The following is a 22,632-nucleotide window of genomic DNA, read 5'->3' on the forward strand; positions in this document are numbered from 1 at the left end:
TTCCTCTCTAGAAGACAATGAGAGATTTGTTAATTATTGCCTATAATTGACGACTTGAATTATAAATTTTTAATATTCGGAATACTTGCGCATTATTTATCAATTGATGAGCAAATGATACCTCACTTCGCCTCAGTGCAAAAATGTTCTTTAAAAACAAGCCGTTTGGATTTGGCTTTAAACTTAGGTGATTATGTTCTTCAGACGACTTAAGGATTCAACCAGGCGATGATAAACGACTTTGATCGAAAGTTAGGCTAGGAAGCAAGTGTTATTCTGGAATTTCTTAGGGTTATCCCTGAACCCTCTAATAATCGTATGTTTTTCAATCACTTCTTTATATCGTGCATACTATTTATTGTTTTGAAAAAAAAAGGATTTTTGACACTGGCACCATGCGTGAAAATAGATAGGGTGAGTGCCCGATATAATTTAGTGAAAACATCGGTATAAAACCAAGGGAAATGTAAAACAAGCATTAGATGAAGCTGTAGGTCAGTATTGTTTGATGGAATGATAACTCGAATGTCACTGTAGACAGCAATACATGTTCTGTGCTTACATTGGGCAAAAGGGAAACGTTTCAGCAGACAAAAATACTATTCCACTCCCTCGAGTTATTGGGGAGTGTAGTAAATAGATAAAAGGTCTGTACATAAATGATAATGCAAATTCAAAATACCACATTAAAATTCGTAGGGAAAGGAGGTCCTAGTTTATAACCTCATGATTGGTAGCAAATGCAATGTAGTTACAATAACTGCGGGTTGAGCTGGGTAATTATTACTTTTACTCTTAAAATGGATTCATATCATATGCATAACAAAATTTAAAAAATATAATAATATCTACCTTTGATGAGCGATTATACTTAAATTTTTTAGGGATAAGGTGGGCTATGGAGCACAGCACTAAAAAGCATCATGGCAAATACGAGGTGAACATTAGGAGGTCCTTCTGCACTTTCTTACAAAATTTGTCATCATTGAATCTGATACACCTTACGGGATATACTCATTTCAAACCAAAACAAATCACTGAAACTTTGAGCATTACAAAATTTATTTTATCTGTGTGGAGCATGAAATGCAATATTGGATAAAGGTCCATAACAGTTTGCAGCAAAAATAAAAAAAACTGGTTTAATCATATCACATTCAATAAAATACTATTTCTACAAATGTGCCTTGAATGGCATCGTACAGAATATAGTGTGATACCACATAAGTAATTTAATTATAGAAACAATATGCATACATTTACAACTACATGTTAATCCATTTGATTATTGAAAAAAATAAATACATTACTTCCTCATAGTATCATGACATTTTTAAAAAGAAAAATAAATGTGATGAAAAATAATGCAAAATAAATGAGAACAAGCAATATCTTAATTGAGGATATCTTGCCATTCATCTTCAGAGATAAACCAAATGAGAAGAATTCAAAAGAGAGTTATTCAGAAACGCATTGTTTTTCTCCTAGATATGCATTCATTATCCTAGATTATCAATTACAAGTAATAATCATAAAGCAATTTACATGTAAATTATTTACCATCAGATATGATTATAAAAAATTTTTTAAATACACATATAATGACACTACTGCAGATTAGTTAACGAAATAAATATATTATGTTTATATCTAATGGATTATATTTACAAAATCTGGATGGTTAATCTTGCCATACCAACTAGAGTGGTGTAGCACAGGTTAAATTATCAATTCAGAAATACCTTAGAAAAAATCAATCGTTGTAAATGGATTTTCTTTTGAAAAAAACTACACATCATAACAACCACATTTCTGTTGCCACCAGGTAGCAGAGAGACAATAAAATAACACCAAATTATATAATTACAGACACGAATGAGCAACAAATACTACTGCAAAAAATAGAAAAAGTAAAATTGTGAATCATAAAAAGTAATAAAAAAAACCCAAACCCATTTACCAAATGGAGATTGAACAAATGAATAGCCATTTAAGAAAAAAACCTAGATATATGATGAAAATCAAAGAAAGGAGGCCTCACAAAACCATGAAATAGGAATAGCTATATTTCTTATGAAGAGAACTGGTAACATGTTTAACCATTATATTCACTTAAATCCTTGAAAACCAAGCAGCAATCCTGAGGATTACGAGATATTTACTGTTTGCTTATAAATAAGCAAATGCACATTTCCAGTCAACTGAATACTATACAAAGGGTATGTGAATGTTGGAAATATATACGTGCATGAATGATTGCAATGATCTTCGCTAACGTAAGTGAAAGTTTGAAAAAGACCAGCAAGAATATAAATGGACTAAGGTCACAAAGATGTAGGAAAATGAATTTAAGAACCTAACTACTTAATTACGACATTTCATAAATGCCTTCCAAATAGTAAAACTGAAAAAAAAACCTCTTAACTATTGTATGTCAAATATGACAAGATTTTAAATTGATATTCTACATCACATTTAAATTGTATAGCATATCTTTGAAATTAATAATCTTTGACGGATATAGTGTTTTGCCTACTACACAATGTTATGCCTACATCATTATAATTGCAAACTACAGGGAAATGTCTCACAAGTGAATGAGGCCAAACAAGGTCAGAGCAATGAACCAAAACAAACTAATGTTTATCAAAGGGCTACACAAACATGAGTACATCCGGCAAAATTAGATTATAAATCTGGAAAGAGCTGTATATGTTCCAAATAGATTTATGTGCACAATGGCTTTCAGATAAATTGTAGCATTACATTGGTAAGCTAAAATGGTCCATTCCTTCCATTTACTAACAGCGCAAATGCGATGCAATATGATATATTATCAAAAATACAAATATCCCAAAGGCATGACTAGGAAAAGACTGATTAAATTATGTGTCCAGAAGATTAAAACATCAAGCATCTCAAAATGTGATTACCTACCATATGAAAAAGTGCCATGTAGCAAACATGAAATCAACATAAATGTCTGAGTAAAGTCATAAAATAGGTGTTACGATTGCACTAAATACACAAGTAATGCAGTTAACCCAATTAAAAACTGTGAGGCTTAAAGAAAATAAATGATTGTGAACGGGATGTTCATCTTCAGGACTGACTCCATCAAAATCTCCTATGTACATCAGGCAAAATTCATCTCTGAAACAGAAAATATAAATTAATGGATTAAAAAGTAGTGCAATCACAAACAAATTACAATGTCAAAATTAGGTCAATATTCATAGTGAGATAAAATATTACTTCCATTTACAAGAATGCAATGGCATTATCCATAAGCAACAATTATTAAACATCCTCGAACAAACCCATGTTCTACAAGAATCATTCATTTTATGAGTGAAAAATATTGGAAGACTTTCACTATTGTTTGGAATTCACATAAAAATCACTAGATTGATATATCATAGATTTGAATTTAGGGACTCTTCAATTTCCTTATATTATTTTATCTTTGATTTCGATATTTATCCATTAGATTAGAGTTTGTTAGTTTTGAAGCCACTTTCTTAAACTTATGACATATAAGATCTTAAAAACATGTTACCTTTTAACAAGAAATCTTCATCTTGGAATATTGAGAAGTAGAATGTTTGCCTACAATGAATTGCATTTAAATATTCTAATACTAAAAATACCCGACACTCATTAAATCAAACTACTCATAGAACACATGAGAGAATGAACTCCAATGTACCAGAAGTTTCATTTCAACTCTACATGCCAACCAATGTACCAGAAGCTTCATTTTACCTCTACATGCCAAGCAATGAGTTGCCCACTTTTTGGAAATCATGGAAAATTAAATTACGAACAAATCATTCAATTATTCAAAAGTTTGCATTTACATTTATTAATTACCGAAATATTGGTTAAAACAGCTTCAAATAATGATTTCAATGTTTTAATGAAGACCATGATGTAAAGAGAAAACCGAAAGAAGTAGACATAAGACCCACCTTTGCACTGGCTAGAAGTGTTCCCATCAAATTGCTAGAATAGAGAGAGAGGAGGAGCGGGGCTTTCTGCTGGAGTTCAGCTCTTCCTTCTGTGGATCCATTACAAGCGATAATCCAAGGGACAGCTGCCGCAAGCCAACATACCTTTGCCTTCAGTGTCTTCCCATCCAATGCATCATCGATAAACCCATCTAATCCCTCTCCCCTCTTCCTCCTCTCCCCCACCTCCTCTATAGCCCTCATCCACTCACGCTCTCGTTCCACATCTCCCTTTCTATATGGCATCCCCTCATAATCAAAAACTAATTTTAGGGATAATTGTGAGAGGGCCCAAGCTAAACAAGAACGTACTAATTTCTCCCTATTACCAGAACAATCCTTTGCACCCAAATATACAATCTCACTCTCAGAATCACAAAATATACTAATTTCACTCCCATTCCCCTGAGTCCCATCCAAATTCACAAACTTCTCCTTCATCCTTCCAATGCTATAAGAATCAATGTCCACCATCACCTTCACCCAATCATTCCCACACAAATATTTAATAATACACGCAGTGAATTCATCCTCATCATACAGTCTCTCATACAATTTACGCATTTCATCAACTCTACTTCCATAAACTATCCTAGTCTTTCGCATCATGCCGTCCACGCACTCCTGCCTTACTCTGGCTGGATCGGATGTAGGTTGACTTAAAGATGCCTCCCCAATAAGACCACACTTGATACACGTCACATCCTCCGCTGTTGACGTAATGGATTCTTCTACACAACGCAACAGTGCATCGCGTCCACACACTTGATCCTTGAGTTCCTCCAACGATGAGCTCAACTGATTTACAAGAGATTTCATCTCTCGCCTCAATGAGTCCACGGAGGACTTGAGAGATGCAATATCACATTCTGGGCTAGCCACGGGTGTCACATGATCAGTGCTCCTACTCGAAGATGCTTCGAGACGACGCAAAATAACTTGGTCTCTCCTGTGAACCAATGTCACCAAATTCAGCACTTTTGAGCGTTCTACATCCTCAGGGAACTGCCGCACCATCTCCTCAGCCGAAGACAATGCATTCTGTTGACTGTCATCTGTAATGTCTGTGTCGGCCCCTCTCGCCAGTAACTCCTGCACCCAATCAGCCTTACCTAGTCCCACACCAACATGCAAGAGTGTTCTTTGCCGTGGATAACGAACATCAACATCTTCCAACATGTTCAACAGCTCTTTATGCTGAAGCAATGGACCAGTAAACAATCCATTTAAAAGCCTCTCCTCAACAAATCGCTCTGCACCGCTAGCAGAAATGTTGCTTGCCATTATTTCGAAAGAATGAAATAATTATTTAAGAGTATGTTGGATTCAGAATACAGGGAGTGGCCAATGGGAACCAGGCGTGGTAGCGTTGGTCAGCGAGGAGTAACACACAATCTCAGTGTTGCTACGAAATGATGAAACGTTGACTGCAAAGAAACCGAATGAATATCAAATTATTACCTTGAAATTTGTCAATAACAGTGTGCAAACATAACAACTAAAGCACAATCTTGTATCAGATGATGACTCTGTGAGCCGAAACGGGTCATACGCATTGAATTGTTGTGGAAAAGTGCTGCCCTCTTGTATTCAAACAAAAACATGTTCCTGAGTATCAACTTAATTGCGGATGCCGGCATGGATGGAAATGCATTAAAAAATTATAAATATTTGCATTGTTACTTTCTGAACGGCAAGTAAAGTGTAATTTCTCTTTTGTCAAATCAAGCGAAGTCCAGGTTTTCCTCACTTCCTTATCTCCTCTAAGAAATGCAAATTATCTTAGTTCTCTATTGCCTTCCCCATACACACCATCACTTATATTATGTAACATTACTTAACCATGGGACTACCGAATCGACTGCGTAACCTTGAAATACATTGAAAATGGACATTAGCTCCTTTTCAATGATTCCATCTGTCATGCATAATTGGTGATCCTTTTATCTCCATCCACCCACCATTCCATTTTTACGCTAAAGTGAAGACGTGGCTAGGACGGAATCATTTTCAAAAGGGCGATGAGCTTAAGGACAAAGCCAAAATTGATGGAAGTCATTAGCGGAAACTTCCTATGAAGAAGGTATAGCAAATCGTGTCCGCAGGCACGACCAAATCCTCAATCACCGAGGCAATTATGTCTAAAGAACACCTCAAGTGTGCTCAATATTTATTAAAGGAATAATTTCTAATTAATCACTTGGTCATCTGTTCATAACACATTGGAAGTTGAAGAAAAACAGCACTAATAAATTATTGAATTTTATGAGCTGTTGATATTTCCACCTTTCACAGAACTTGATCTTACGAAATTGTTATTTTTCATAAACTTATATCCAGTTATTGAGAAGCAGAACCTTGTCAAAATCCATTTCTTAGCAAAGGATTTCCTAAATATTCCAAGGCAGGGCTTCCCGGGTAAGGAAATAAAAGATAAGATCTTTAGCCCCAGCCGAGAGCCCCAATCACCCCACACCACCCCTGCTTGTCTTCCTTACGAACTCCTCCCGTCCACTTCATATCTCCCCCTGACTCTTCAGTAAAAAAAGAATATATCCTATTCAGATTTTAGAGGCGGCCTCATATTGTATTTATTATACTGGAGCAAAAATTTACTATCTTTCACTCATTAAACGTTGAGTATTTCTTCTTGAAAATTAGAAAAAGCAATCCTGTTTCCTATTAAAGAATAAAATTTCCTTAGTTGCCCCCTGATTCTTAAAAAAAGACAAAATTTATAATATGGTTATCATTTCGTTTGTTTTGGTTTGATTTTCAATCATAAAATATCATTAATATTAAAGAGAATATTTTGCTACAATAATTTTCGTATGTTGATCATAATACTAATTATAGGAAGACACTGGCATTCACAGATAGGATATTAATGTAACTGTGATTTAAATGAATACATAGCAAGCACTATCTCTCCATAGACATTCTCCTATCTCCTACAAAATAAACTCAAATGCCTCTGGAAGCATCCCTTACGCACATAAGACCACAAATACTTATTTTAAGGGACAAACAGCAGTGGAAACGATTGTAAGAACATATTTAGACACATTATCTCATGTCACGAAGTAAAATTTGAAGGAAAAGAAGATATATGAATTAAATAGAATGTATTAAAGTTTCATAATAGTCGCTAGTCATAATAAATGAAATATTACAAGTTATTAAACCATAGAACACCCACTTTTCTCTTTAGTAAGGTAATGAGTTTATAGAGGAAGAGGTATGGGGGGTAGGTGTGAGAAATGTAGTCTTAAGTTTCTTGTTTTACTTTGTGGAACCACGATCTTCCAAATAGAGTTTGTTCTAATTGTATTTGACCACAACCATTGATATTCAATGGCCTTGATCGCCTCTAGTCACAATTGAAACAATCTCCTCGATCTCATAATCCAGCTAGCCTGCCCTTTTTAATTCCACCATTTTGACTTCGCTCTTGACCGCTTCGGAAAGAAATTCTCGTAGCGAACGTATCGCCTGTCGTCCGGTGTTCCAGAGCACTTTCCTCGGGAGCGAATGTAGCGTTCTTTGGACCTCACCCCATGGTAATGGAGATTTATAAATAGTCTTATCCACTTTCAGAATTTTACTCCTATCACCTCACCTTGAAGAGTAGCTCACTGAGGATCGTATCTTTAACTTTCAAAACAATGGTCAAAAGAAAAGACGGACGGAAGAAAAAAAGAACTTCACACGAATAGTGACGTAGAATAATATAAAAATGCTGTAAGGAATTTTTAATATACATATTGTATTCATCGCGTTATCAGGCCATAAATTAAAACTCATAAATATTACCTATATGTTGCCGATCTTGAATAATTTCAGTTGTTCACGCACACACCAGCAAAGATTTTCTACGAATTGAATTTTCTACGTTAAACTACGGCTATTATTTCAGTTGGTACTGTTTTGTTTTCGATGTTAGGAAAATTTAGTTGTGTCTGCATCTCAAAAAAAACAGTAAAATGGGGACTAATGCCTTTTCATGACGTGGTTTTCTTTATTCTAATTTCCTTGCCCCTTTTCTCTGGCAATATTTGCAGAATATTTAAATGAGTTTTATGCATCAAGAATCAGTGAGACCACATCTTGAACATTTTCCCCACTTTTATAGAAACATGTGGTCTTTCTGAAACATGTATTTAATCACTTGTTGTTTGAAAAATGAAATTTTAGATATTCTCGGTAGTGAGATGAGAGTGTATTATAGATTTTAACACCATTTAAAAAAAAGTAAAAAAAATCAGTCAATAAGAACTGGCTAATGCCAGCCTCTGATTGAGGTAGTTAAATAGCCATAAGGTACATATTATGTTGCGATAGGACTACGTCTCGTGGAATTAGCTGATTTCATTTGAAGTAGATTTTCGTAATAGTGTTTTCCAGCTATGAAATAAGTACGAGAGAAATATTTACTCTGCATTTTTACCATACATTACGTTCAAACTCTGTTGGTCGAATGTATTAGATAAAATCTTGCGCTTGAATGGCGTGCTTAGTTATAGTAAGGAAATCTTACAGCCATGGATAATTCAAAGAAAAGCGTCGATTAAATAGGTTTACAATTACTTACTCAATAGGTTAGGCAAACTGCTCGGAATAAAAATTCGCTCCTTCCTCGGATCTCTTATTTCCAATGCAGGGAAGGCAATCCTGAAACGTAAAATAAATAACTTCTGTTACTGACTAGGGAAAAATATTTTACTCGTATGAGGCAAGCCTTTCTTTAATGCCTTTTTGAATTAAGAGAAATTGCAATCCAATATGATGGACAAATACTTCTCAGATAACAAGAGTTGAAGAAAATATGGCGGATCAATTCGAAAGATGTAACTCGCGCGAGTTCTGTTCATCTCATGACTTAGGAAGTGGCCTTTACGCCCACAGAGAATGGGCATATCTAATCTATAGTGCCTCATAAAAATGGAGGTGTAGGTGTTACCAATTTACGGCATTGCTAGTCACCACTTGGGCGAAAATAATGGCAATTTTCTCGACTGAATATAATAAGTAAGAAGGATAGATATCTCCTTAACGTTTTTTTTTCGGGTTGATTGCGATTTTTTGCAAGATTACTGAGATATGGGATCACGAGATGAAGATTAAGGTAATGGATTCTAAGCTGAACACAGGCTAGCCTCTACCCCTCGGGTAATCCAGATAAGAAAGCTGACAAGCGTTGTGCTCACAATCAAATAGTGACGCGAACTATTTGCCCAAGAAATGCAAATGCTTCTTCATCAGAGCAACGATTTTATCCAAATATAAGCAAGTTTTATTAAATAACCGAATTTAATAGTGATGACCTATAAACAGTACCGACTAAAAACATTGTTGATAAGTAACTACATGTTGATATAGTTATTTCTAACATAATGATGAGATAATCCCTGCCGTGGTTGAGAGAAGGTTGTTTTAGCCGTTTTCGGATATTGGCGAGACGAACGAAGGACAATTGCTTTTTCTATATAAAGCTTGATAAATGAAGGTGATTTGAAGTTTATTGTGTCCTCTAGTAAATACTAAATAAGTTAATTTGTAACAACCCCATGTCCTTATTACTCAAAAAAATGAAGAATGCGATGATTATTGAAATAAAAAATAGAAATTTTGAATGTATTCACGGTTAAAAAACACAATGGTCTCTCAGACCGCATGCCAAATTTACATGAATTTAATTTCGAAGGCCTGTGTGGGTCAAAAATGCAACTGATACAAAAGCCAAAAATGATCAGCTCATAAGAACTGACTAATGATTGAACTGACGCCTGTGATTAAGATGAGTGCCCACAAGCTACTTTTCCGCACTAACGTTGCAATAAGACTATTTCTCCATGAATATGAAAATGAACATTTCGTTTGAATAGCGTTTCGAGATATCGCATTAAGTCTGTAAACTTTGGAAGTAGTATGTAATACACTTGTGGCATAAAACTTTCTATCAGGGCTATTCTGTATCTTGGGGGCGCTTTATTGCGCCGCCGCTATTTCCCTCTTTCAAATGGCATCAATTTTGATTCAGCATATAATATCGCTTTATATTACGCCGATTTTGGGGGCGTAATATATCACCCCCATGAAATCTATAGTCGGTATGAAAATTAGTGTAGGGCAAATAATACAAGTCGAGTAACTCATTAAGTTATTTATAAATATCTTATTATTAGACATAATAATGGTGAAAATATCTTTTTTAAATTATTCCATCGTTATCCAGTGGTCAGCAAAAGCCAATTTTAGGTTTCATGATATTACCTACATCTCCAAGATCTCCGAGCTCCGAGAGCAAGATACAAATGATGGTCGAAAACAGTTCCGCGCATTGCAGACGACCAAAATTTCTTACAGCACTTATGATCAAGCTCATCAGCAGAGAATGGGATTTAACATGAAAATATCTCTCCTACCTTCATAAATGCCCTTGCGAGCATTATAACACACAGCACAGACAGCAGCGCTGCAAATGACAATGCATTACACTAATATATACTAATAAGTACTAACCGTGATTTCCAACGGAAGAAAGGGGCAAATAAACAGAATGATTGCTCGAAACAAGGAAATATTTAATGAATTATTCATCATAAAACTGCATACATTTCAATTCAACATCATTCCTCCGGCGGCATATCACAAATTTACACTGTACCGCAGTATATTTAGTCCGAGTCATATCAATGCTTAAGTTGTTTGAAGTAACATGGAAATGGTATCAAAATGCAAACATGATAACACTTCCACAATCATTGCTCGAGAAATTGGTAATAGAAACCATAAAGTATGTCACACGAGTTCACAATCACATCACTCGCGATGTTTCCCTCTATGACATCCGCGTAATCTAGAAAACAGATGTTTTCCTCAACAAGTGTATTTAAAATTGCCTAAAATGTGATTTCAAGTGACAAAAATGTTTTATAATTAAATAATTCCCCTTGTGGACAACTGTGGATTAACTGTGGACATCGTAGAATTACAACGAGCAATGAGGCAAATGATGTAAACAAGCCGAGGCTGAAGATGAACGTACTAGTAAAAATAATTTCGTCACCACTAATCATAAGAGTATAATCATTATAGGCGTAGGTGAACGAATAGTGTGTAGCGGACGAAGTCCTCTTCAAGACAATTACACTTGTAAATTCCGATATATTAAGTTCAAAAAGTGGCGATATTCTTCCGTCCACGACTGTTTAACCCTTGAATATAGACGCTTATTTACTTAGGCTAGAAAATATCCGATAGAAAAAGAGCAAAATCTCCAAACACAAGCCACATCGTATTTTTAACTTCTTACCGGGCTGCCGAGTATCCTGATGCGTTTTCGGTGTCTCATTTGTTTATTGCAAAGAATCGAGAAATATGATTGGACGTGTACAAAACTCCGCCCCTGGTAGGGGCCGCTATCGGAATAACGCGAGCCAAATGCTGGCGTTATTGTCGATGCTATAAAGCGACCCCAAATTCGCCTTAGGGGCCGCTATTTTGAGATAGTGAACCGGGGGGGCGTAATATTGCGCCAGAAATAGCATCTTCGTCATGATAGCGGAGCCGCTATCTGTTACAGAATAGCCCTGTATGGATATAACACAAGTAATATTTGCAAACCATTCTCATAATAAATTACGTTCAAACTCTGTTGGTCGATTGTATTTGATTTAATCTTGCACTTGAAAGGCATTCTGTATAAAAAGGCATTCACGCTATTATGCATAATTCGAAAAAAAAGCATTGATTAAATACTTTTGCAAATACTTACCCAATAGAAAAGGCAACCCGTCAGATATCGGTGTTCGCTCCTTCCTTGGCTCTCCTATTCCCAATGCAAAGAAGGCAAACCTGGACCGTAAAATAAATTACTTCTGTTACTGACATGGAAAAATTATTTCACTCTCATCAAGCAAACCTCTTCTTTCAATGACTTTTTTAAACTTACAGAAATATTAATCCAAAACGACGGAAAATACTTCTTATATAACAGACTTTGAATCACAAGATGATGGATCAGTTCTCCAGATGCAACACGAACAAGATATGCTCGTCCTTTGGCTCAGGAAGAGGCCTTTATACCCACAGACACCGGGCTAATCTAATCTTAAATGTCTTATAAAAATGGAGGTGAAGGGACTGCCAATGAACGATGGTGCCAGTCAACGCTCGGGCAAACATAATTTCGACTGAACGTAGTGGATAAGAAGGATAGATATCACTTTTAACGTTTTTTCTTCGGATTGGTTGTGATCTTTTGCGAGATTTTTGATACATGGGATCATGAGATGATGATAAAGGAATCGGAGCTTCCCAATCACTCCATAGAAGGCACGGCTTGGCAACTGAAAAATTGATATTCATCTTTGAAAGTTGGTGACGTAATTTCGTCAGCTCGCTGCGCAGTCGCAGTAAAATGTGTTCGCGTTGGATTTTGTCCGCTTTTGGAAAGCAGTGCGCAGGCGATTTCGCATTGGTTGTCGTTTATGGGAAGCGTAGGTGTGCCGGAGGTAGATATGCAGGAGTAGCTGAAATGGGAGTGATGAATGCTATTAGTTTCATTATGTAATATTAATTTGTAGTTTTTTTCTAACTCGAACATTTTCTCAACATAAGACAGATACATATTAAACTCTAACATAGATTACAGTCACTGATGACCGTAGAATAGCATAGCACGCATCTGTTATCGGTATCGCCAGATATATACAGTTTTGAGACTTCCTTGCTAGTGACTACAGTCGTTTTTATACCAATAAATATAGCTCTACCCTCATGAGTGCTCATGTTGAAGCTATCTGGGTAACTTGGCTGCGCCTAGCTGTTTTAGCAACGACGATCACAAATACATTTTTCTGATGCCATTTAACGCTACTCATTTTTACCGTCTGTATATAATTTGCAATTTTTCATGTAGTTGAATTAAGGAAATAAATAAATATAGCTGTAATACTGCATAGACAAGTGCTATCACTGATGATACATGATCAACGACTCTATAATCGCCAAATTTAATTTTAACGCAACGAACATCTAGGAAAAAAATTGTGAGGAATGATGTGGCACGAAAATTTAAAAGCAACATTCTTATTGCGCGATTATCGAAATCATGAATCAACCTGTTCCCGGGCCAATTTTTAGGAGCCGACGACTCTCGCATTTCATTTGTTTTCGCAATGCAGAGCTGTCAAGGTCAATATTTGCCGATGGGGCTAGAGCTTTTGTCGCGTCGACGCAACGCAATGCTGTGAAGGCACCCTAGTCACCTGTACAATGTACAGTGTACATGCATACTACTTATGTATTGGTAATCATAGTTTTTCTATTGTGTTCACTAACATTGCTGTAATCAATGCAATAAATCATTTTAAATATCCAAAATGCTTAATAAATGTCGTTAATTCTTTCAGAAGAAAGAATTATTGAAATTCAAAAGAAATGTTTTATTTAAAAACACTGGTAACTCAATGAATTGACCATGAACTTGCTCAAAGATGGGATTAGAATGTATATTTTAGTGACCTCAAATAACGCATAACCAAATTAAAACACAATGCATAGCCCAGTGACCGGGGCCGGGCACATGTTGAGTTTTGTCTCAAATCCTATCCTACTGGTAATACGTAAACATTTTTCCTCTCGTAGGCGCCGGCAGGAAAGTGTTATGGCTGTTTTACTCAGTGGGCATTAATTCGAATGACCATGCGGATGATCTTGCGAATGACCATCATTCATTGTCTGAAACTGAAGTTTTCTGCATTCAAATGATTATTCGAATGAAATTTAGAGCTTGATCAAATTTGCTTGAATGATTTCCATGAACGATATGAGCGTTCGGAGTCCATCTTGGTACTGGCACCGCCTTGGAAATCTATGATAATATATAATTTGATCTGATTTGGTATGATTTTAATAATTACGGATACTTTAAAACATATAAAATTACCGAAGTCATAGCAACTTTTTTACCATAGCGAATGATAGTTACCCTCCATTGTTTTGTTGTGGTACCTTAACATCTGAAGCTTTAACTGCGAAAATGACTAAATTCCGTCGAATATCCGTAAACAATAGATTAAAACAATTGAATAGCTCAAGGCTGTGTCCAAGTAAGTTAGCTTAAATATTTATTTCTGAAAAAGGCAAATGATATAATCTTATGATGTTCACGCCATTCCATACCAGGTATATATACAGTAAAATCTTTACCATAGCAGGCAATTGTCGAAGAAGAACCGAATGCCATTCATAGATGCCTTCTCCGCTCTTCTATTGTTATGATTGCAAATGCCCCGTTTACACTATGAACGTACCGACATTGATCGCGACTACTGCACGTTTACACGTCTAAAAGTTACCATCGTAACTCAGTGCTGCCCTCGTTGTGGAATTGTGTCATATAACAACTGACGACGATACTGCGTGAGGACATTGAAATCTTTGAAATTAAAAAGCAAAATAATATTAATGTTTTCATGTGCTAAAACTAAAGCTAGACCGACCTGCCGGTAAAACTATAAAGAATGTAGGATTCATTATGGGAATCTGTCCAAAGTATAATAATATTCATGCGGTAAAGACAGTAGATATGTCACTTTGCTACATTCCAAATTGGTCAATTGGTCAAATTGGTAATGTCAACTGGTCATCTTATTACAATATCGGCTCAATCCGGCTTATACGTGTCCAAAATAAATTTCTCAAGTTAACCCTTTCGCAGCCGCAGGCGACATATGTTGCCATGCGCGCCTTCCGCTTATAGACCACAGGCGATCTGTGTTGCCCAGTGACAAGCGTCTTTTTGATTGTTAGTTACTCGGTCATCCGTGGAGCTAGTAACCTGTGGCAAACACTACTTTGTTGAGAAAAATGTGATCTACATGTTAGTGGCTTAACACGTGGCTGTCGCGACTTTCCCGGTCACTGGGAGAGGTGGGGAAAGAGTGAGGAGCATACTTAGAAGTCAGACTCGCTGCGCTGCGCGCGCTCGTTAAGGGGCTCCGCCCCTTAAAACCCCGGTTCCGGCTTCGCCGTCTACATTTGTGGTCGTTCGAAGACTTTTGAAGTTCGAATAATCTCAACTCGGCTAGGGGCCGGCTTCGCCGGCCAGGGGGTAGGGAGGTTCCCCACTCATTCCTCGGAACGGCTTCGCCGTTCCTCGTTGAAGGGCGGCTTCGCCGCCCGGGGGTTTAGTGTGCCAGAGGGCGAGGGCATTTCGGAACTGTTTCACCGTCATTCGTTTAAGGGGCGGCTTCGCCGCCCAGAGGTGGGGGGAGTCCACAGCGGTTGCGCCGCTTGAACATCGGGGCGGCTTCGCCGCCCGGGGGTTACTGAAGCTCCCCCTCGCCTATGCCAGTTCCTCGTTGTGGGGCGTAGTCGCCGCCTTGGGGTTGAGGAGCCCCCCGCGGCTGCTCCGCCTAGTCCTCATAAATGGTCTTCCCCACCGAGAGGGGTGCCCAGGGGGATTCGGGGATTTTAATGTGTTACGCATGCGGTCACCAAAAGTCCACAGTGATCATGTAGCGATGATTGTAAAAGGTAGTGCAATGCGGATTAATAGTGGCGACAAGTACCCATAAAAGAAGACTTAATGGCAAGTTTTTCATTTTTTTTCGGGGGGTTCCTACGGAATACCGGGGGTTTTATACTTGTGTTAAACCAGTGGACACAAATCGTTCTCATAAATTCCGTGCCGATAAGTCCTAGGGGACCGGAAGAGTGGTCTGACGATTCTTTTACCTGGAGAGGCTATTTATTAGAAATTTTTTGTGAGGTTTCACGGGGTTATCGAGGGTTTTAATAAGTGGTAGGGGCACCGGTTAAATTGTGTCGAAAAGTATTCGGAGAGGCAAGTTTAAATTTGTTTTATTTTTTTTCGGCGATGTTCCAGGAGGTAATCGGGGGTTTTCTGGTATTTTTTTCCCGCATGGTTTACGGTGGCTCGCCCTCACCAAATATTCCGGATCTAGAGCTCAGAGGGGACGGGTAGTGCGGCGTAATGTTTGCGAGAAGTTCCCAAATAGGAGACTAAATGACACATTTTGCATTTGGGGGGGATTTCACGGGGATACCGGGGGTTTAAATGTGTGTACTCCTGGCGGTCACCATCCATTCACATAAATTTCGGGGGGATGAGTCGTTGGGGGCGGTGGAATAGTCACGAAAAGTACCGAAAAAGTAGACTTATTTGAAAATTATTTTTTTTGGGGGGGGGGGGGTGTGTATGTGGGTTTACCGGGGGTTTATAGGTTTTTACTGCCAGCGGTCATCAATCGTCCACATCAATTCCGTAGCGATGAGTGGTAAGGATTGGAAAAGCGGCGGAATTGTGACGAAAAGAACCCGAAAAGGCTACTTATATGCAAATTTTAATTTTTTAGGGGGTTTCGGGGGGTTAAAAGATGACGGTACTATATGGTCACATTCATTTACTGTCATGTCTAAAAGAATTGTGCCCTATGACATCCATATTTCGAAAGTAATACAATAAAAAGCAAACCAGTCCCTGAAAAAAGTGAGCAGTGCCCGCCATTTTTATTTTTTCGCGGTTTAAACCATTGAATCATTTATAAAATATTTATGTTTTTTAAAAGACAATGCATAGCTGTATGTAACTACAAAGTTTGAAATAAATCGGTTGGGTTTAAATTGACAAAACCTTGTGTTAATCTTTTGGAAATCGTAATTTTCGATGATTTTCGGAATACTTTAATTTTTTTCTGAGTAACCAAGGACGACAAAAGAAAATTGTTTCCTAGATATCGTAGAAGATGTTATAAGCATATATAATAATCATTTTCGTTATCCTACGCCTTAAATTAAGTCGAGGGGAGGGGAAGGTATGAAATTTGTTTCGAAAAATCAATTTTTGGACGCCATTTTGGCTGCCATTTTCTCAAAAAGAAACTAATCAATGTACTTAATTACGTGCCCAGGTTCATCAGCTTTTAAAAGATGCATTAACTACTCGTGTGGCATGCACAGTTCGCGCGCAGTAAAATTAAAACCGAAAGAGGGTTCCCGGAAAGAGCGCGATTTCGGCCATTTTGTCGTCCTAGCGTCGACACGTGGCGGAAACTTCCGGTTTTCGGATTTTTCCTCCGGATCATTTCGGGTTCCCCGCACGCGTGCCAAATTTCAGCTCTCCAGCACTTCTAGAAGTGGTCGGGAATTTGTATCCATGAGTGAGTCAGTCACCACAAGGGCTGTATATAGATAGGACTCGCCGCGCTGCGCGCGCTCGTTAGGGGGCTACGCCCCCTAAAACCCCCCGCATCCGGCTTCGCCGGCTGCCCCCACCGGACGGCTTCGCCGTCCAACCCGCAGCTACTCGGAACGGCTTCGCCGTTCATCGACGAGGGGTCGTCTTCGCCGCCCATATATTTAGGCAGCCCTCCGACAGACAGCAGCTGGTTCCTCGGAACGGCTTCGCCGTTCATCGTGTGAGGGCGGCTTCGCCGCACAAGGGTTACCCGAGTCCCCCCTAGGCGTGGACTCCTGGGAACGGCATCGCCCTTCCTCGTGCCGGGGCGGATTCGCCGCCCAAGGTTTACCGGTGTTCCCCCGAGACTGCGACAACTCGGAACGGCTGCGCCGTTCCTCGCCGCCCCCATCGGACGGCTTCGCCGTCCCACCCGGGACTCCTTGGAACGGCTTCGCCGTTTCTCGTTGTGGGTCGGCTTCGCCGCCCATATGTTGAGGCAGCCCTCCAACAGACACCAGCTGGTACCTCGGAACGGCTTCGCCGTTCATCGTGTTAAGGTGGCTTCGCCGCCCATGGGTTACCCTGGTCCCCCCGAGGCGTGGACTCCTGGGAACGGCATCGCACTTCCTCGTGGCGGGGCGGCTTCGCCGCCCAAGGTTTACCGGTGTTTCCCCGCGCCTTCGACAACTCGGCCTTCGTTCCTCGCCTCGCCTTCGTTCCTCGCCTGTGGGCGGCTTCACCGCCCAAGGGTTATCTCGTCGTAATGGGGCGGCTTCGCCTCCCGAGGTTTACCTATTTCCCCGAGCCATCGCCTCCTCGGAAAGGCTGCGCCGTTCCTCGCGTGAGGGCGGCTTCGCCGCCCAAGGGTTATCGGCGCCCTCCCTCGTTAGCTTCCTCGTAATGGGGCGGGTTCGCCGTCCAGGGTTTACCCGTGTTCCCCCGAGGCGTCGACTCCTGGGAACGGCGTCGCCCTTCCGCGTGATAAGGCGGCTTCGCCACCCAAGGTTTACTGTGTCCCCCCGAGCCGTCGACTCCTCGGAACGGCTTCGCCGTTCCTCGTCTGTGGGCGGCTTCGCCGCCCAAGGGTTATCGGCGCCCTCCCCCCGTTAGCTTCCTGGTGATGGGGCGCCTTCGCCGCCCAAGGTTTACCCGTGTCCCCCCGAGGCGTCGACTCCTGGGAACGGCATCGCCCTTCCGCGTGATGGGGCGGCTTCGCCGCCCAAGGTTTACTGTGTCCCCCCGAACCGTCGACTCCTCGGAACGGCTTCGCCGTTCCTCGTCTTTGGGCGGCTTCGCCGCCCAAGGGTTATCGGCGCCCTCCCCCCTCGTAAGACACCCATTCGGCCGCTCCACGTGTTGGAGCGGATTTGCCGCCGGAGGGTTCTCGGAGGTTTTCCGCGCCTCTGACTCCTCGGAATGTCTCCGTCGTTCCTGGGGCGGGGGCAGCTTCGCTAGCGGGGGTTTCACTCCTCACAGAGCAATGCGTACTACCAGCTTTCCCCGATCGTTTACAAAGGCTGCCGGGGGATAATGTGGCTGAATGTAGACGCATGCTAGCCGTGATTGTGACATTTAAGCTTATGACGATGTTTCGAAGGGGGTCCGGGGGGTTTCCAGGGGTTTTTATGAGTATACTGACAACGGTCGCAATCATCCAAATAAATTCCTTAGCGATGAGTCATAGGAGAAGGGAGTTACTGCTAAATATGCGAAAACACCGAAGAACATGCTATTCACAGAAAAAAAATAATTTTTTTCCTGGTCTTCTTGGAAGCCACGTGAAATATCGAGAAGTTGTCTTGCATAAAAGGTCTTTGTCTATCTACAGTAAAAATTCCAGCGATCTAACTGTAGGGGAACAATGAATTTTCCCGTATTACTCACATTTAGATTACCAATTATGTGTTCTCCACATAGCGGTGCATAGGCGCTGAAATAAGGCATAATTAATGAGAATTTCGTAGCCGTACCTTATGGGGAAGTGGTTAAAAAAAATCGGTTTTAGGTGTCCTTGTCCTGGAACCCCTTTTATTACTCTACTATTTTGTTAAGAAAGGTACATTTAAAAATTTGAAGTTTTATTTCGGGTGTGTAATTGGGGCAGGATAATTGAACATGACGCGTAAATATAGCCGACACGATTCCCATTCGGAATCAATGAAAACGATACAACTGGGATGAATGGTACACGAAATATACGACTTATTAAGTAATTTTTATTTTTTTGGGGGGGTCACAGGGGATTTTCGGGGGACCTAAAGTGCTTGGTCTGTATAACGCGGCATCGTTTACCTTGGTTAAAATTTTCGGCTCTGTAGCTGTAGTGTAAGCATGCTTTTTCGACGGTGTCACCCCTTAAAATGTAATATTCTGCGTTCTCCTGGTAGCGGCGCGTAGGGGCACGAGAAATACGTCAATCACCTGAATTTGGTGTACGTACCACGTCGGGAAGTGGTAAAAAAAAATTCCGAAAAATTTAAAATCGTGTGTTGAGGGAATGCAAACTTCACGGCGGATGTGTTGTAAGTTACCAAACGTTGTAGGAGACGCAAATTCAATGAAAAGACATAATCGTTAATTACTCGAAGTGTGATTAACATGTGGATATCAAAGGATAGCCAAAAAATTAGGAAAAAAATCTAGTGCCTTGCATTAAATTGAATTGGTCCTACGAATATTGCAAATCGGTCAAAAAAATTCCCAAAGTGAGCCCATAAGAAAAGCATTGGAAATTTGAAATTGTTAAAAAAAATACTTTTAAACAAAAAATTGCAAAGGCGACCACACCAAAAAATCAACCAAAAATTCTAGTATCTCACAAGTTAAGGACTTATTCCTACAACGATTATAAGTTGGTTTTAAAAAAATCGAAAGATAGGCCCATAAGAAAAGCATTGGAAATTTAAAAAAATTATAAAAAATACATTTAAACAAAATATGGCAAAATGTTTCGCATCAAAAAATCGGCCAAAAAATCTAGTTTCCGTCAGTGAAATTTCACGTTCCCGTGACATTTTTAAGTAGGCAAATAATGGAATATGTTTTAGTCCCATAAGGCTCCAATGTTAATTCGGATCGATATATCTCGAAAACCGATCGACTTTTTCGAGTTTTCGGATTTTTCCCGCCGATGAATATTTTTTCTCCACGACCTGTAAAAATTTCGTCTTCCCAGCACGTCCGGAAGCGGTCGGGAATTTGTATACGTGAATGAGTCAGTGAGCTATCTGTCACACATCGGGTTGTATATAATATAGATGCCCGCCGAGCTTCTTGTAAGGAGGAACGTACGCGCTTGCCTACACTGTGCCTCTTTGTGCTTCTAGTGACTTTATTACCTAAGTGTGTTGATTTGCGTGGTTATTCTTGTTATTTTCCACCATGGCGTTCTCTCTGAGGGAGATTGAAAGACTTGTAAACGACGGTAGTTTCGTTTTGGATGGGGATTCCGAAAGTGAATTGGAATTAGATGATGACGAATCGTCGGATAGGGATTTTGAACAGAACGAAGATGATGAAGTGGATGAAAGTGATCAAGAGGATGAAGACAACCCACAACCAATTGCGGCCAGTACATGGAGGGGCATCGTCAACACAAATGAGGAACCGGACAAAATTCCCTTTCAACCTCAGCGTGTTGGGTTTACTGCGCGTGTTGGAGCATGTAAAGAGGCGAAGGACTTTTTTAAACTTTTTTTTATAACAGTTTATTAGTAACAATAGTGGAAGAAACAAATCGCTATGCCAACGAAATAATTCAAAAGGCAGCTCCAATCGTTAGACATTCGCAGTGGTATGGATGGATTGACGTAACAATCCAAGAGCTGAAAGTATTTTTTGCGGTCATTATGAACATGTCCCTAAACGAAAAACCTACCATCGATCACTACTTCAACCAGGAGGGTCTGTACAAACAGGACTTTTTCACGGCCATGTTTACCCGACGCAGGTTTTATCAGAATTATCGCTCTTTTCACTTGGCACCACCCCTTCCTCCCCGTGACCGTTCTTTGAAAACGAGAGGACATAAGGTCCAGAATATAGTGGATCATGTTGACCGGAAATTTCGGGAAATGTTCTCACCCAAAGAGGACATATCTATAGACGAATCTACTATCGGCTTCAAGATAAGGATTATATTCAATATGTATAACCCTCAGAAGCCAACAAAGTGGGGGATCCGCGTCTATACTGTCGCAGATTCTGCAACGGGATACATCGTGGGGTTCGTGCCGTACTTTGGCAAACCGACAACTGATAGCCTGGTTCGACCAGAATTGCCTTTCACCTCCCGGATTGTTCTACATTTGATGCAAAAACTTCAGTCTGATTGTGGGGCGAAGGGGCGCCACGTCTTCACTGATCGCTTTTACACAAGTCCGAACCTCGCTAGCGAATTGCTGCTAATATCAACGCACACTACGGGAACTGTGATGGCTAACCGACAATATCTTCCTCCTGAGGTAAGCTTACTTTTGCAAATTATTGTCAATTTTTATTGGACATATAAAATGAAAAGATTCCTATTCTATTAGGTGAAAGGAAAGCAAACCAAGAAACTCAAGAAGGGTGAAATCCTGGCTTTCAAGAAAAACAACACCGTTGTCATTGCCTGGAAAGACAAACAGGTGGTTCTACTTCTCAGCACGTATCACGGCGCCGCTACAGCGCAATCGATGCGCTATAAAGCAGATGGCACGACCAAAGAAGTCACTAAGCCGGTTGCTGTGCTAAACTACATGGCAAAAATGGGGGGAGTCGATCGCGCTGACCATTACTGCGCTTCGTATAATTTTTCGCGCAAGTCAAAGAAATGGTGGCATAAGGTATTCTTCTGGATCCTGGAAGTCAGTATTGTAAACGCATACCTACTCTTCAATCTCGTCCAGCACCCTGATTATGTAACTGTGAGAAGGGTGAGAGGGATGTCGTTGCTAGAGCCAACGAGATTCCCACGACGGAAGGTGATAGCAGCGATTATGAAACCGTGATCGCACTCTTTATCACGTTGCGAGCGTCATCGGCCTATCACGTTCGAAACCGATGGTGATAAGCATATGCTGACATAAAAACGAGCACGAAATGCCTATATTAGCAAAAAATTATTGCTTCTTTCATTTTAAAATGCCCTATAATAGATAAAAAACCAATAAAATTCGTAATTATTTCTACTGGAGTGCTCTCTTGACTAATTAGTTGTCCACGTTGTTTAACCCTCCGGAACTCGCGCTGAGCCTGACAGGCTCACATTGTTGATATTTTCTTAATAGTTCTTGACAAATTCTCAATAATGCGCTTAGATTTTCTCTACCTTTTCCTTACTCTTTTGGCTACGTTTTACATGCGCAGAATATCCCGATCAACCTATCATAAGGTTGGAATATGATACTTTTGCTTCGTATGCACGCGATG

At 39.9% G+C, this 22,632-nt stretch overlaps 1 protein-coding gene and 1 long non-coding RNA gene across 2 annotated transcripts in view; both read right to left on the bottom strand.

Moving 5' to 3' along the window:
• Positions 1–1,038: 1,038 nt before the first annotated feature.
• The window catches only part of LOC124170234, a 159,474-nt gene continuing 137,880 nt past the window's right edge, over positions 1,039–22,632 (bottom strand). Inside the window, exon 5 of the mRNA XM_046548951.1 lies at positions 1,039–3,153. Coding sequence (XP_046404907.1) covers positions 3,148–3,153 — 6 coding nt within the window. The 3' untranslated portion in view covers positions 1,039–3,147. The remainder of the gene's footprint in view (positions 3,154–22,632) is intronic.
• LOC124170254 overlaps positions 5,132–22,632 on the bottom strand; it is a 47,678-nt gene continuing 30,177 nt past the window's right edge. The window contains exons 4-6 of the long non-coding RNA XR_006867386.1: positions 11,788–11,867; positions 8,602–8,681; positions 5,132–5,437 (exon numbers count right to left, since the gene is read on the bottom strand). This is a non-coding gene — a long non-coding RNA (uncharacterized LOC124170254). The remainder of the gene's footprint in view (positions 5,438–8,601; positions 8,682–11,787; positions 11,868–22,632) is intronic.

Source organism: Ischnura elegans, chromosome 13 (assembly GCF_921293095.1).
Source record: "Ischnura elegans chromosome 13, ioIscEleg1.1, whole genome shotgun sequence".
NCBI lineage: Eukaryota > Metazoa > Arthropoda > Insecta > Odonata > Coenagrionidae > Ischnura > Ischnura elegans.